General features: G+C 53.8%; 3 protein-coding genes across 3 annotated transcripts; 2 read left to right on the top strand and 1 right to left on the bottom strand.

Moving 5' to 3' along the window:
- Positions 1 to 1,227: 1,227 nt before the first annotated feature.
- M409DRAFT_66313 (uncharacterized protein) lies at positions 1,228 to 3,279 on the top strand (the record flags this gene model as incomplete). Its single annotated transcript, XM_033816885.1, has 4 exons — positions 1,228 to 1,317; positions 1,430 to 1,595; positions 1,747 to 2,177; positions 2,245 to 3,279. The coding sequence occupies 4 exons, from the start codon at positions 1,228 to 1,230 to the stop codon at positions 3,277 to 3,279; spliced, it is 1,722 nt and encodes a 573-aa protein (XP_033668210.1).
- Positions 3,280 to 6,746: 3,467 nt separating this feature from the next.
- Positions 6,747 to 10,592, top strand: M409DRAFT_66312 (uncharacterized protein; the record flags this gene model as incomplete). The annotated part of the gene is made up of 1 exon (XM_033816884.1): positions 6,747 to 10,592. The coding sequence occupies one exon, from the start codon at positions 6,747 to 6,749 to the stop codon at positions 10,590 to 10,592; it is 3,846 nt and encodes a 1,281-aa protein (XP_033668209.1).
- A 1,504-nt stretch (positions 10,593 to 12,096) lies between these two features.
- Positions 12,097 to 13,287, bottom strand: M409DRAFT_66311 (uncharacterized protein; the record flags this gene model as incomplete). Its single annotated transcript, XM_033816883.1, has 2 exons — positions 12,097 to 12,768; positions 13,252 to 13,287. The coding sequence occupies 2 exons, from the start codon at positions 13,285 to 13,287 to the stop codon at positions 12,097 to 12,099; spliced, it is 708 nt and encodes a 235-aa protein (XP_033668208.1).
- Between the last annotated feature and the right edge of the window lie 739 nt (positions 13,288 to 14,026).

The following is a 14,026-nucleotide window of genomic DNA, read 5'->3' as shown; positions in this document are numbered from 1 at the left end:
CGACGCGTAAAGTATACGTATACGCGGTCGAACGGAAACCCGAAAATAGGTATTTATCGCCCTAACCTAGAACGACTCTAAACGAACTAAGCGACTCTTTTCCCTACGATAATAATACGGTATATAGGCGATTCGGAAACGAGCTAGAGTTAGCTCTCCCTAGAGAGAGAGGTAATTATAAAAGAATACTAAAAGATATTTAGAAACCTAAAAGGGACCGAGGTAAACCTTCTCTACGTAATAGTATACGTAATTCCCTAGTACGTATTTTATACTCGCCGTATACGAGGATAGAGAAAGTAGAAGTTTATTCTACGCTTAACCTAGTACTAGGTTAATTAGAGTTCTATATATTACTATAACTTCCTATTATAGGAGTAAACCTTAGTCTAGAGGTAACGAGCTAAAACTACGTAACTATAGAATCTTCTAGAGCTTTATACGCTACTTCTCCTAGAGCCCTATCTACGTACGCTACTTTACTACTTATATAATTTAACGATTTAAACGAGATTATATTATAACTAGGCCTTTTCCGCTCGATAGTCTTAGTATAGCTTAAATATATCTATAGTAAGCCTAAAGTACTAAAATAATAGAATAATTGTTAGAGAGGCGTAGCGGAGATAAAATTAGAGACTTAGACGAAACTAATAGTATTAACGAATATCTAAGCCGCTCTTTGTACTCTATAGCTAGAAGTATAAAGATATATCTCCTAGCTCGGGAAGTATCCTATCTTTAACACTACTACAAAGTTGAGCTTTATTCAGCCTATATATAGGAGTATACGCACACGGCGCAGAAGGTGTCTCGCTACAGGGTGCGTCTCGGGACGGCGGGAAAGACGTTACCTTAAGCTTTTGGTACATCCATCCTACCTTAGGTCAAGAGGCAGGTGATCGGAGTAATGCCTTCCTTCTGTTCCCGCAAATCCTAGCACATGAGGACCTCGAGGTATGCGTACTGCAGTCAGATCAAATCAGACTTTTGGAGGATTCCTAAACGATTCAAAAGGATCATACGCTCGAATCCCTATCCTTCCATTTCCATGCGGTGGGAAGATGCGATGACGACTCGCTCGCTCGTCGGGCTTTGCTAATACATACAAATACAAATCCTTGAGCAGCTGGTCATTTTGTATCTCCTCGTAGCGGTCTTTTCTCTCACTCTCATACATACGCAGCCCTTGTCTCTCTCGTTGACCAAACCTCCACAGCAGCCAACATGTCCGGCTCCGGCTCCGACAACCTAGGCAAAACCGTCTGCGTCGTCGGCACGGGCGTTATGGGGCTGATTGCTGTCAAGAACTTTGTTGTATGTCCTCTCACTAACACTCACACACTCTCGCTCTCCCACCACCACCTGTCCCTCTCTCACAGTCCCACTTCGACTCCCTCTCGCGGAACACAGCTAACGCACCCCCCAGGAAGAAGGCTTCACCGTCACCGCCTACGAACGCCACGCCTACGTCGGCGGACTCTGGCACTTCACCACCAACGAAACCCAGGCCTCTGTTCTGAGCGGGACGGTGACGAATGGGTCCAAGTGGCTTGTACGTACAGTGTCGTTCGTTTGTCCCGATGCGGGAAGTGGTGGGCTTGGCGAAGGGGCTAACGGAGAGAGAGGGAGTAGAGTTGTTATTCTGATTTGCCGCATCGTGAGGGTAGGTGGTGTGGTTAGAGGGGGTTTGGTGGGGGTGTGGGTTTGTGTGTGTTATTTTGCTGATTCGATGTGAATGAATAGATGTCCCTGCGTATGCGCCTGCGAAGGATATCGCGGCGTATCTGGAGAGGTATGCGGAGGTGTTTGATGTGAAGAAGTATATCAAGTTTTCGACCAAAGTCGTCAAGGTCGACAGGGATGAGAAAAGGCGGAAGTGGCTCATTAGGAGCGTTTCTGCGGATGCAGAGGACGGTCCTACCGAAACGAGGGAGTTCGACCGAGTCATCATCGCGACAGGGCGGCAGCAGAAATCCGTGACGCCACGCATAGAAGGCGCCGATGGATTCCAGGGCGAGATGATCCATTCGCACGCTTTTAGGGACCCGGAGAAGTATCGAGGCAAAACGGTCATGGTGGTGGGATCTCATGCGACGGCCGCGGACGTGCAGGAGTTTTGTCTCGATCGTGGTGCTGAGAGGGTGTATTTGAGCCATCGACGGGAGTTTCGGTTGGTGAGTGGATTGATCGATCGAGTGTGTTATAGAACAATTTCCGTTCCTGACTTTTTCTTCAACCCAGCTTCCTAGGATCCTCCCGAATGGCAAACCGCTCGATACGTTGCTGAGTCGACGTCTGGTGAACATGGGCGCCACCATCAAAGCGATTTCGCCCGCTCTCGCAACAAGCCTGACGGAAAAGCAATTCGTGCAGCTGCGCAACGAGACGTGGCCGGAGCTGGCAACTCACCCTGCTTTCGATGGCTCTCGGGGGAAACCAGACATCGGCACTGGAAACCCGTGTATCTCTGAAAACCTGGCGCAGAATCTCATCCCCGGTAACGTCGAATCGGTGCGTGCGGTGAAGCGTGTCACAGGTCCCCGATCGGTCGAACTAGAAGATGGTCGAGAAATTGACAATGTCTATGCCATCATCTGCTGTTTCGGAAGCGAATTTGATTTCGAGGTCCTCGTGCCTCCAGAGTATTGTCCAACGAATCCCGACCTGGCGCCAGAGCAGTTTGAGAGACTGGCAAAGACCAAGCACTGGCGAGACGATCTCGTCGTGTGCCGTGCGTACCGCCAAATGATCTCGCTCCAGGAGCCGCATTCGCTCGCTTTCTTTGGGCACGCGTACTTGGTGCAGAGTTCCTTCGCCATGTGGGATCTGGTCTCTATGGCTTTGGCACAGCTCTGGAAAGGCTCCTACCCGATGCCGTCGTCCTTGGAGATGCAGCAGGAATGTGATGAACACTTCCAGTGGATCGCTACGAAGCTTAAGCAGGGCGAGATTGGAAACACCGGCATTTTGGCCGACTCGGACTTTAATGCTTGGTTGCACAAAGTTGCTGGGACTGGTCTGCCCGAGAGAGTCGATAGGTGGGGATGGGAGGCGTGGAAGTTTTGGTGGTACGAGCGGAAGACGTACTCACTGTTGATGGACGGCTTGAATAGTCCTCATGCGCTGAGGTTGTTCGAGACTGGTCGTAGAAAGGCCTGGCCGCAAGCCTTGCAGGAGATCGAGAAGGCCAATCGAGAGGTAGCGGACGGCATCGAGGAGAGGAAGAAGCTGTCGAGGGGACACCCAAGTGGGATGAAAGGTCGACGGGAAGCTTAGTAGGGAGCTCTGGTGGCAAGGCTGAGGATTGCGAGAGCAGCTTCAACATTTTCGCCAAGCCTCTCAGTTCTAGACGTCTTGGAGTGCAGGGCCTCTACGAGTGACGAGCGGTCACTCCATCACACGCAAGGTTGGTGTCTCACATCTCGCAAGGCTTGGGTGTTGGTGCTGGGCAAGCAAGGAGGGTAGCTGTCTTCGAGGGGAGTCATGCAAGACATCGATAACCTTGCACCCTCGTGCGATTCTGCAAGGAAGGTGCGTGGAAGCCACGTTGTGTGTTCGGCTCTGCGAACAACCCGAAAATCATCTTTTAGACTCCGGATCTTGAGACGATGAGTGTATCGACTCATCCCTAGCTTAAAGTGGGTTTGCGTTTGAGATCTCTCGGCGTGTTAGTTTCATGGTTTCGGATCAAGGCGCTTGGAGATATCGTTTAGATCTGGAGGTTAGTATGAGTTCTCTGTATATCGATCGAGAGGATATGGATCCGTCTTGAGTAGCGGACCACTCTCGAGATTTCAGGATTGCAGCGCGCAAGCTCGTAGCGACGCTCATATGAGGGTGGATGCATTCTCCTCGAGGTGTGAACATTTAGTATGACGTGCGTTCACTTCGCGGTATTCTTGGCAAAAGTATAGCGTAGGCTCGAACACGAGAAAGCCATTCGACTCATGATGTGGTGGGAATTTGGAGAGCCGGTATGAAAGTGTGCTATATTCATCCTCAGAGTTTCTGGTTGTCTGTGAAGACATGGCGGGGTGCGTCTCGCTCTTCAACGTCGTGTTGTAGTGAAGACGAGAGACCTGCGAATAACCAACCATAAGACCAGTGTTTGGCCGCGGCGAACTGTAATCTTTGATGAATCATGCACTTCGCGACGATGTGGTTCGATTTAGGGGCCGTTGAGTTGGTGTAGCGGTCGTTCGTTCAGGTATTTTCACCCGCGTGATGTGAAATCTTTGTTGGTACGACTGTAAATTGATAAAATATAGTCGTTTTGGGAAAGTCGGGTCGGCCAGTAGCAGGGAAGTACAGTCTCAATAATGTCGACGTTTTATGTTTCTCTTTCTTGCAAGTTCCGTTTGCGGACAATTGGGAATGATTTCGTGCGCCGTCTTATTTCAGCCTTGTGGTGAGGCTAGGAGTCAGCTCCATCGATTAGCGTGGTGCTTTCGTGTCTGAGGCAGACGGTCATCTCGTCAGGACTTCCGGGCCGTGATGGCAGACGTTGGCATCAAACGCGACCATTGCGCGCTTGCAGAAGCCTTCCGAAACTCCGCAAGACACCATCCTGTGCGTTGCCCGGCAAACCGGCAGAGTCAGCAAATCGGTATCAACAAGTTCGGACGACGACTTCGGTATCCATGAGCAGAATCGCGATGACAGCCGGACGAGCTTTCTGAGCCGCAAAATGCGCAGTTGATTCGTTTTTGGTTCAACGAGCATCGCCGGTTGACGTTGGAGATTATTGATCTGCAGGTCAGGTGAACATGTTCATCAAGCACAAAACAATGGATGGTTCAGTTGAGATGCTCAAATCCTTGCCCGGTTGTGTGAGATCGAGGACGAGGCCCGTCTGATTGGGATTGCGTTGGATATGTGAGGCACCGGAAGTGGAACGTTTTCATGTGGGAAAGCGTCGGCAAGTCGCAGCGCTGGGTCTGTTGCGCGGCGAGATGGTTCTGCAAAGTTGCGGGCGACTCCAAATAGGTGAATCTTTTGATTGCGTTTGTTTGAACGGTTTGACGAGACTGCGAACTGGAGTGGACCAGTGGGTGGATGAAACGGCGGATCGAAGGTGTATGCGAGCGTTGCTGGTTTGCAGCTGGCCGCCTTCAAGAGCGACCCCTTGGCGGCGATTCAGGCGGGCAGAGATATCCTTGCGCAGGGGCACGAGTGGGAGGCGTGGTTGCTCTATGTATGTAAGGTACGTCGGCGGCACCTCGTTTCACCATCTGCCCGGGTGTGTGATGAGGGAAGCCAGCCCCTCCGTCGTCTTCATCACCATGCCTGCTCAGCGGCACGGTCGTTGCGACGCCCGGCGGTCGAGCTCACCGTCGCCGCCGCAGCCCATGTCCGATGAGGCCGGCGAACGCATCAACGATCAAACGGCGAAGTGCCAGGCTCGTGGTGATTGATGTGTCGCAGCGGGTGACGGACTAGAGCTGCTCGCCACGGTCGCTACTGCGTCGTCGGGTTGGCATGCCCGGCCGTGATTCGACTCGCTTAGGGATCCATGCCGGCGGATGTGTACCTGCATCCAATGCCGAAGCAGGAAGCGCCACTCAAATATCAACTCAGCCGTAAATATATTAAACATGCCGTCGCCACAGAGTTAGGGCGGATGGTTGAGTTGGCCAATCCAGTCTGACTCCATCAATACTTGGTCTTGCTCCTGCCAATGCCCCTCCCTGATATCCATGGAGATGCTGTGAAAAGGGTAGGCTTCACGGGAGCAGCCGGGTCCCCAGTTTAGGCCCGGCGCTAGCAGACTGCCCTTGCAGCTTGTTTCTCAGGGGTGTCTCAGAAATTCGCGGTGGCTCGAAGACGAGGCTACTTGACTGCTAGTAGAACTACTTGGCCGCCCCCGTAGCGCAGGAAAGTAGCTGCCCATCATCGTCGTCTACTGTACCGATTGACACGCGTGGCAGTGCGCTGGTGATATCTTTCACCTCGCCGCCCAGAGCTGTCTCTGATCATACATCGCCATACATACAGCCACCGCGTCGCCTCCGGGAGATTGCTAGTGCCACTATTTTCTACGAGCGGATCTGGAGTCAACGCGCGCGCCGCTCGCTTCACCAAGTTCCAAGGGCTGCCTCCCGCTTTGCCTGCGTTCTTCACCATCATCACCCACCTTCCGCCCTCCAACGACGATAACCACTGCCATCTCCGCCGGCGAGCGACCACACGAGCCCTCGCTGCCCTCCCCGGCCAATTGTTTGTGTTGCCTTCATTCCGCGCTGCACTGCTCCCGCCGTGTACCTGCAGCGTGACACCACCACACACGCACACCCTCGAGAGCGAGTCCACGACCCTCCGCCGCCGCACGCACTGGCTCACCTCGCACCCGACGACATTCGCCCTCGTCTGCTGCACCTCGCCATTGGCAATGCTCGCGCGCGCGCCTGCCATTTGGAAGCTCGCAACATCACCCATCACCCAGTCCCTCTAGACGCATCGCGCCGTCTGGCGAGGGAGCACCCACGACCGCTGGCCTGCAAACGACAAGAGATCGCTGGAGCCCGCCGCGTGCGCAGACGTCGCACCGGCTTACCGGCGTCATAAGACCCGACTGCCTCGACGAGGACTGCTCCTCGACCCACACTCGTTTTGTATGTACCGCTCCTTCCCTCTATGCTGCCCTGCCCTGCGCCTGCGCCTGCCTGCTGCACGCCATGGACGCTCCATTTCTCTCTCCGTACACCCACTTCTCGGGCAGCTGTACTGACCTGCTCAGCGTCACCATGAACAAATTCCTGAAGAAGAAGGCCGATGGGCCGACCGCCAACGACGATGCCCTCCACGCCCTCTCTCAACCGCCCTCGCCCGTCATGAAGAAGTCTTCGAATAGCAGATGGAAGAAGACCGCCAAACGACAGCCCGAGCCGAAGCCCCAACTCGATCTATCAGCAGCACTGCCATCGACAGATGACTTCCGAACCAGCCTCATCATGCCCAGTCTTTCCACACGTTTCAGCATGCTTCGAGAACAAGACGATCCTGCGTCAATGCTTGGCAAAGCCAGCGACGACAGCGTGCTACAACCTAGGAGGAAGTCACGCATGGCGGACTTTGGCTTCGGCAACACGGGTCTCTCTGATATTGCTGAAGTTTCATCCATCAGCGGATCAGTCAGACCGTCATTCGCTCAGAATTACCGCGAACAGTCTTACGTGTCAGAAGAAGGATACGGCAGCGAAGCTGATGCGGCGCTGAGCAGCGTGATGAGCCGATCTCGACCAGGCGAGGGCAACGTGCTCTTTGGAGGTCGACAGAAGGTATACAAGATCCCAACGAGTGGGGCACAACCAACTCGAAGCCTGGGCAAAGTCTATTACGACGATGATGTAGGCATGTCCGCCTTCCAAAAATACAGGATGAAGGAACGGGAAGTCGACGAAAGCCAGTTTCCGCGTCCATCAGACGATAGCCAAGGATTTGACTTCGGCCTCGAGCAGGCTGAACCCGGCTCCCAGGATGAAGATGCACTGGAAACCCTGCCTAACGATTCTGCAAAGGACCTCTCACATTCGCCATCCCTTTCGTCGTATGACAAGAAGAGGTCCACGACATCATCTACTGCCCGCTCAGACGCTCGTTCCTCGACTGCGGCCACTTCGATCGCTTCACAGCCTGCAGCAACAAGCGCTCAGCCTTCACCTGCACAAGCTCCTGTTTCCACCAACATCGTTGCCACCACCATAAACGCTTCGATACCAGCTGCGCCAATGTCTGCACCATTCCTCGATCGCTCAAATACCAAAACACGCCGACTTTACGAGCAGGGTCTGGACCAGCACATGCACGACCAGCAAAATTCGGCCATGTCCCGTCTAAACTCGATTCAGCGGCAACGAGCATTAAGTGGAAAGAAGTCTCCGCCGTTATTACACAACGTTAAGAGCGCTGGCAACCTTCACGACCGGAACCCACAGCCAGTCTACGCGCTACGTCCACAATCCCCACCCTTGACCTCACCCAATCCCGCTTCTTTTGGCTCAGTTCGACATGCAAATTCGAACTGCTCCAGCCCAGCTCTGAGTGGACCACACTCTCCAATAGATACTCACTTCGACGAGAATAGGGTTCTCACTCAAGCACTGGAACCCGCCGATCGAGGCAAAGCTACTGCAATGGGTGCGTTCAACAAGCCGGCCCACGCGTTCGACGAGCAGCAGTATCTCGAACGCCAAAAGGCGCTGCAACGATCAGCTTCGACCGCGGCGCTGAAGAAGAAACCTCAGCCGCAGCCCAATATCCAACAGCGTAACCATCGTTTCGAGTTTGAGCCAGAGCAGCAGCCGGTGCCCGATATCCCATCCCTGGATCAATCTCAATCCGACACACCCAAGAAGCATGAGCCGACCAAGGCATACAACGTCTTCCAGAATGCAGCAAACGCAAATTATACTCAGGTCGCTCCAGATCCTTCACCAGCATCTTCGAAGTCGCCACTTCCAGACACCCACCGCACCTTTTTCGGCAACATCAGCGCAAGCGAAGACGAAGATGAGGAGGACGATCTTGCGCAGTCCTTCAATCAGCCGGAGTATGGCTATGGTGCGTACCAGAACAAGTGGCAGCCAACGCCGTTGCAGCCAGTCTCAGAACATCCAGCACTTAGAAGTGAAAAGTCCCGGTCAACCCTCGCCGAGGAGGTTGATGAGATGGAGGTTAAGCCACTGAACACGCAGTCTTCGTCACGGTCTCTACGAAACGATCTCACCATCAACATCACACCAAAAGTGCCTCAGGATGTCGACTCACCAACATTGGGCCCACAAGCTCAGGCTTTGAACGGCATGGTCCACCATCTGCGCCAGAGAAGCAACCAATCGTCCCTGTACCCTGGAGACGACTTTGCTCTGCCTGAGGGAGACGTGCCTGATGTACCTGAGGTGCCATGGAACGCGAGCAAGTCAAACTCCCATGGCTTCATCGGAAACACCTTGGACACCCACTCGGCCCGCGAATCCAGCTATGCCACCTCGAACCCCTGGGATTTGGACGAGCAGAGCTTTGTCAATGAACCACGAGCAAGTCGAATGACTGTGAGCCCAATTGATGAGGTGACCGGCACTCGCTTCCCTTCCAACCGCGCGTCTGAGATATCGTTGGTACAAGAGGGCGTTCCTAGCCGTCCTCCCTTCCATCGCGAAACGTCTGAGATCTCTCTCGTTCAAGACCACGACATTCCGTCCTGGCAGCAGGAGCTGCGCAAGCAACACACACGTGATGCAAGCACGGCGACGCAGCAAGAGCGTGACGCTTTTGCAAACGAACTGGCGGCCCGACGTCAACTCATTCAGGAGAGAATCCAGAGTAGGAGCGTGTTGGAGCGGGATCCATATTCTCGAGGCACCAGTCCAGTCCCGACACCTGGCGCACCGGTTGGCCCCATGCGTGCTTTCGCCATGTTGAGATCGAAGACTAGCAGAGAATCGTTCGTCAACACGCAGGAGCAGCCACCCAAAGCTCAGAAGATCCTTGGCCCGGCGAATGGATTAGCACTGGAGAGAGCGGGCTACAGCACTGACGTTGCACGCCCTCGTGGCAACTCTTCGCCTCGCCCACCAATGCCCACTGCTCAACACCCAGCCTTCAAGCACGATGGACCTGGGCCATCTCGGGCAATGGAAATTGACCCACAACAAGCAGAGCGTGCACTCGCATCTGCAGGTCGCTCACCAGCCTCTAGTGCAGGACGTGCTCGCAGTCGCTCCAATTCAGCTGCCACTACTGGACGCTCGCGCAGTCGCACTGGACCTTATCGCGATGATCTGGAGAAAGCAATGGTTGAAGGTCATGGTTCTTCGGCAATCTCTCACACTCCTGACATGTCACCATTTCCTGGTGCATCGCCAGATGTCATGAACAATTTCGGACGTGATAGCGAGGAGAGCAAGAAGTCCAACTACTTCGACCAGAGGAACGCCCCGAGACTGGCTCACAATGGTCCATCTCCAGTGACGCTCACGTCTAATGTTTACACACCTGGTCGTCCCGCCCCAGTGGCCAACCCGTACTCCCAAAACCCGACACCACCTCTCACTGGATCAAGCCCGTCCATCACTCAGGCCGACTTCACTCAGATCATGCAGTCGAACGCACGCACTAGTGGACCTGGCTTGCGCAAGAAGACGATCTCCAAGTCTGACATCTCTGAGCCGATTACGTTGCTGTCGTCCACCTCGAACGTCGACACTGTTCCTCTGCCCCCAGGAGCGTCACTGAAGAACGGTATGGACGAACCACCACCGATACCGCCAATCAACCCACGTCGGCGAGCTACCCGCAAGCTATTTAGCAGGAATCGTTCAGAGTCGACTAGCGATGGAAGCGAAGTCAGGGCTACAGCTTCTGACCCTGCCCTCAACACCTCACCCAAACGCGACTTCCACTTCCCCCCAAGTGCTGTCGTCCGCATGCCGACCACGCCGGCCGTGCCTTCACTGCGCGACTACGAAACCAGCCCTGCTGTCCAACAGCACGGCTTCAACCCAGCGGCATCCCCCGAGCGACTGCCCCTTCGCTCTGCCAACGGACCCCAACGTGCCGTCACCGCGCCTATGGAAGGCGGCATGTTTTGATGAATATGATGATACTACAAAAAGGCTTTGATCTGAGATCAGCCAACGGGAAAGGGGATAAAACGGCGTCCTTGGCATCGCCTGCAATGTGATGGCGTATTCGAATTTCAGCGCGTCCCTGTACGACTATGGACCATCGGCGCGGAGGGAGGGAAAGGAGACCAAAACGCACAACACCAACAAGCAAGAAATATGCTGCTTTCTCTTCACGTAGACATACGACTCGGACGGCCTGGAAAAGGAGCAATGGCTGCTGTACTTGTATTTCGCGGAAAGGAGGAAAGAATCAAAAGGGGAAGGAGAGGAGAGGTGTACTGCTGCTACTACCAGTTCTTGTGGTTGCGATGCTGCGCGTTTTGTGTGCTGCTGGCATCTTCGCGTCGTGGTGTGTTTTTCTTCGATTTAGCGCTGCACGATACCACCAATCGCACGTTACTATGGGAAAAGATGCCTTTGCTGCTGCTACGTTTAAGTGTGTAGAGAAGGGGAAAAGAAAGGAAAAACGATGAAATCAAACCAAGCCGATAAATTCCTTCCTTTTGTTAAGCTATGTGATTCAGAAGTTCTGGTGATGATGTTGTCTTCTTTGGGCATGGTCTATGTCTATGTTTATGTCTATCAGGTCTGCTCCTCCATGCAGATCTTGACGACTGTTTGTCGTAGGTGTGCCATGTCGCTTGCCAGCAGAGCAGGGAATTCTCGAGCTGAGGTCTTGTAGCCATGGGCACAAGCTGGCGATCTGAACTTCTTCTCCCTCCTTCGTGGTCGGTGCGTCACTTCATCAATATTGAATCATCTCCAAAGTTCGTGGAATGAGGATACGAAAAGGGACAATGCTTTCGATAAATTCGCCCCTTTCCTTTCTGGCCTGTGTTCCACGGAAAACCTGGTTTTATTGATGATTTCTTTCCGATGCGTTGGTCAGGAAGGGACGTGCGATTTGATGGGATGGTTCTTGGCATATGAGGTTTCGCTCAGGTGACGTGACGTGACCGTCCGTGCCGTATAAAGGCTGTAGCGTAGAGGTCTTTCTGTTTCTGTACAGCTTTGAACTGGGATCAGGGCTCGCTGGAGGTGGGTTCGCAGATTGCGTTCTTTCGGATATAATTTTTCTCTCTGGGATGTTCGCGATGATGGTGCTGCTTTTGCAGGGGCGCGATGATTGCGGTTGAGAGGGGCATTTGCTTATCCGGGTAGTGAGGTGTGTGCGGAAGTCGTCCTTGGATACTTTCTCCTTGATTCTGGCCACGACGCTGATCCGCATGGACGGCCGGTAGCATTTGTGCGCTTTGCCGAAATTCCTGATGTGTGTTTTCCCTCCTCTCACTCCCCAGGTTCTGCAGCTGAAGGGTGTGGTCCTCTTTCTGCTTCGCCTCCTCAAAACCACGTCCAGCTTGGCCTCAGGGCGCCGTTCCTGTGAATCCCTATGCATCAGGACCAGGCTGGAAAGTCCAATCCGTAGGTCTCGGTAGATAGTTGACTCTCAACCCAAACTTCAACTTCCTCACGTCCTCGCCCCCGACCGCCAAACACTCGCCCTCAAATCCTTATCCAGCGCCGTATCCATCACCTCCCCAGCAGCTTTATGCCTGGCCTTCAACTTCTTCTCCGTCTTCATAAACTCCCTGATCCCAACCGGAATCCCCGCCAGCGGATCCACGCTCCCCTCCGTCCCATCGTAGACCTCCGTCTCCGGCGCTGTCGACCAATTCGTCTCGCTCCCTCCCCCATCATCATCCATACTCACAGCCGCATGCTTCGGCATTCCCGATTCCTGAGCCATCATACCTGTCGCGGTGCCCTTTGTGCGCTGCTCGATCATCTTCTGTTTCGCCTCGGTGCTTTTCGCCGCCCATTCTTCAAGCTCTTCGCGAAAGAGTTCCCACACGCAGTTGACGCACCCGGACATGCAGCAATTGTCGGGCTCTTCAGGTTTCGGAGGCACGAGGACTCCCGCAATCCATTGCGATTTGCTTTCGAGCTCGTGTTTACGTTCTTCAGCACTGGAGAGGCGGGAGCCGCCGAAGACAACGCGGGCTTTGGCGAGCGTCTCTTCCCGCTGGGTCATGGGGAGGTTTTCCTTTGGAGGGGCTTCAGGAGCTGTTCGCGTGGCATGTTCGACAGAGTGTAGAGGGGCGTCAAGGAGGTCGGCGACGTAGCCGTTTAGAGAATGTGTCTTGTCGTGGTTATCGTCGTTGCGCCTGGCGGTGCCCGCGAGCGTCCTGGCGGAACTCCATGGGCCTGCACGGTGGCCGCTCGTGAGCAGCGATTGTCTGCTCGCAGGTCTGGGAAGAACGCGAAGCGCAGGCCGCATCGTTGTCAAGGGAGAGGAGTGGAAGTGTGACTGTGAGCTTTCGTTTTCGAGGTTGGCGGTGACGTCACTGCCACCAAGGGTCGCGTCGCTCGGCGACAAAGTTTAAATCTCGAGTCTGTCTCGACGTCGTCGCTCAATGTGTCTTTCAGGTCTAAGAAACACCGCCCTTTTTAGTTGTCGGCACCAATAACAACGGGATGCGATGCACAGAGCGTCAGTCATCTCATTGCTCTGATATATGGATCTCCGGCTATTGACAATACGCGCAGAGCATCAGTCTGGGATGGGTACCTAAGGCTTCTGTGCATTAGGAGAAACCAGCAGTTGATCAGAGGACGCACGCACAAGCAACTCCATCACGAGGAGAAGTTCAGTGTGCATATCGACTGCTCGCTCTTGTCGTCGAGATCAATCAAGGCTTTCGCTGTGTGCATCTGGTTTTCTCGAGGTTGGATGCTCCCATCTGAATACCATTCGAATCCTGCTGCATCGAACCTCCAATAGTTGACGTTCCGGGCAGACATTTGCACAGGAGACTCGATTTTACAGATTACTAACCATCGGTGGCCACAGGAATGATGATGGACCTGGTAAGACTGTCACCAAGATGCACAGCATGATTTCGACAACGCGATGACAACGATCGGGCTGGATGAGAAAGCACGTGAAAGAGGTTGAGTCTTGAACGACACAGACGCGATCGATTCCAGACTGTGTCCCTCCGAGAAGTCTAGACACGTCTTCTGGGCCAGATTGTATTCGCCTGCAAAGGACCTCAGGATTTACACGAGCTCAACAACGGAATTCCGGCATCGTATATCTCAACCACATAGCAAGACTGCCAACCGCCGACCAGCTCAAGCTCGAGCGATGAGGTGACATGCGAATTGAGGCATCGTCCGACTATGTATGTGTCAAGCCGTGTGTTCGCTGATCCTCGCACGCATGTTCGCCGGCCTGAGGGCCCACTTGGTCGATCACGACATCGCTCGCGCCATGCGGTGCAGAAGACTTTTCCAATGTCACTCAAGCTTCTGCCAAATGGCACACAAGAAGCCACGCAAAATGCAGGCGATGCTCCTTCGCCAGTACGACTGTAGTATTCGTTGGCGGCTAAAAT

This window comes from Zasmidium cellare, assembly GCF_010093935.1.
Source record: "Zasmidium cellare ATCC 36951 unplaced genomic scaffold M409scaffold_16, whole genome shotgun sequence".
NCBI lineage: Eukaryota > Fungi > Ascomycota > Dothideomycetes > Mycosphaerellales > Mycosphaerellaceae > Zasmidium > Zasmidium cellare.
Note: the sequence above shows the minus strand (reverse complement) of the source record. Positions and strands in the feature narration are given on the sequence as shown.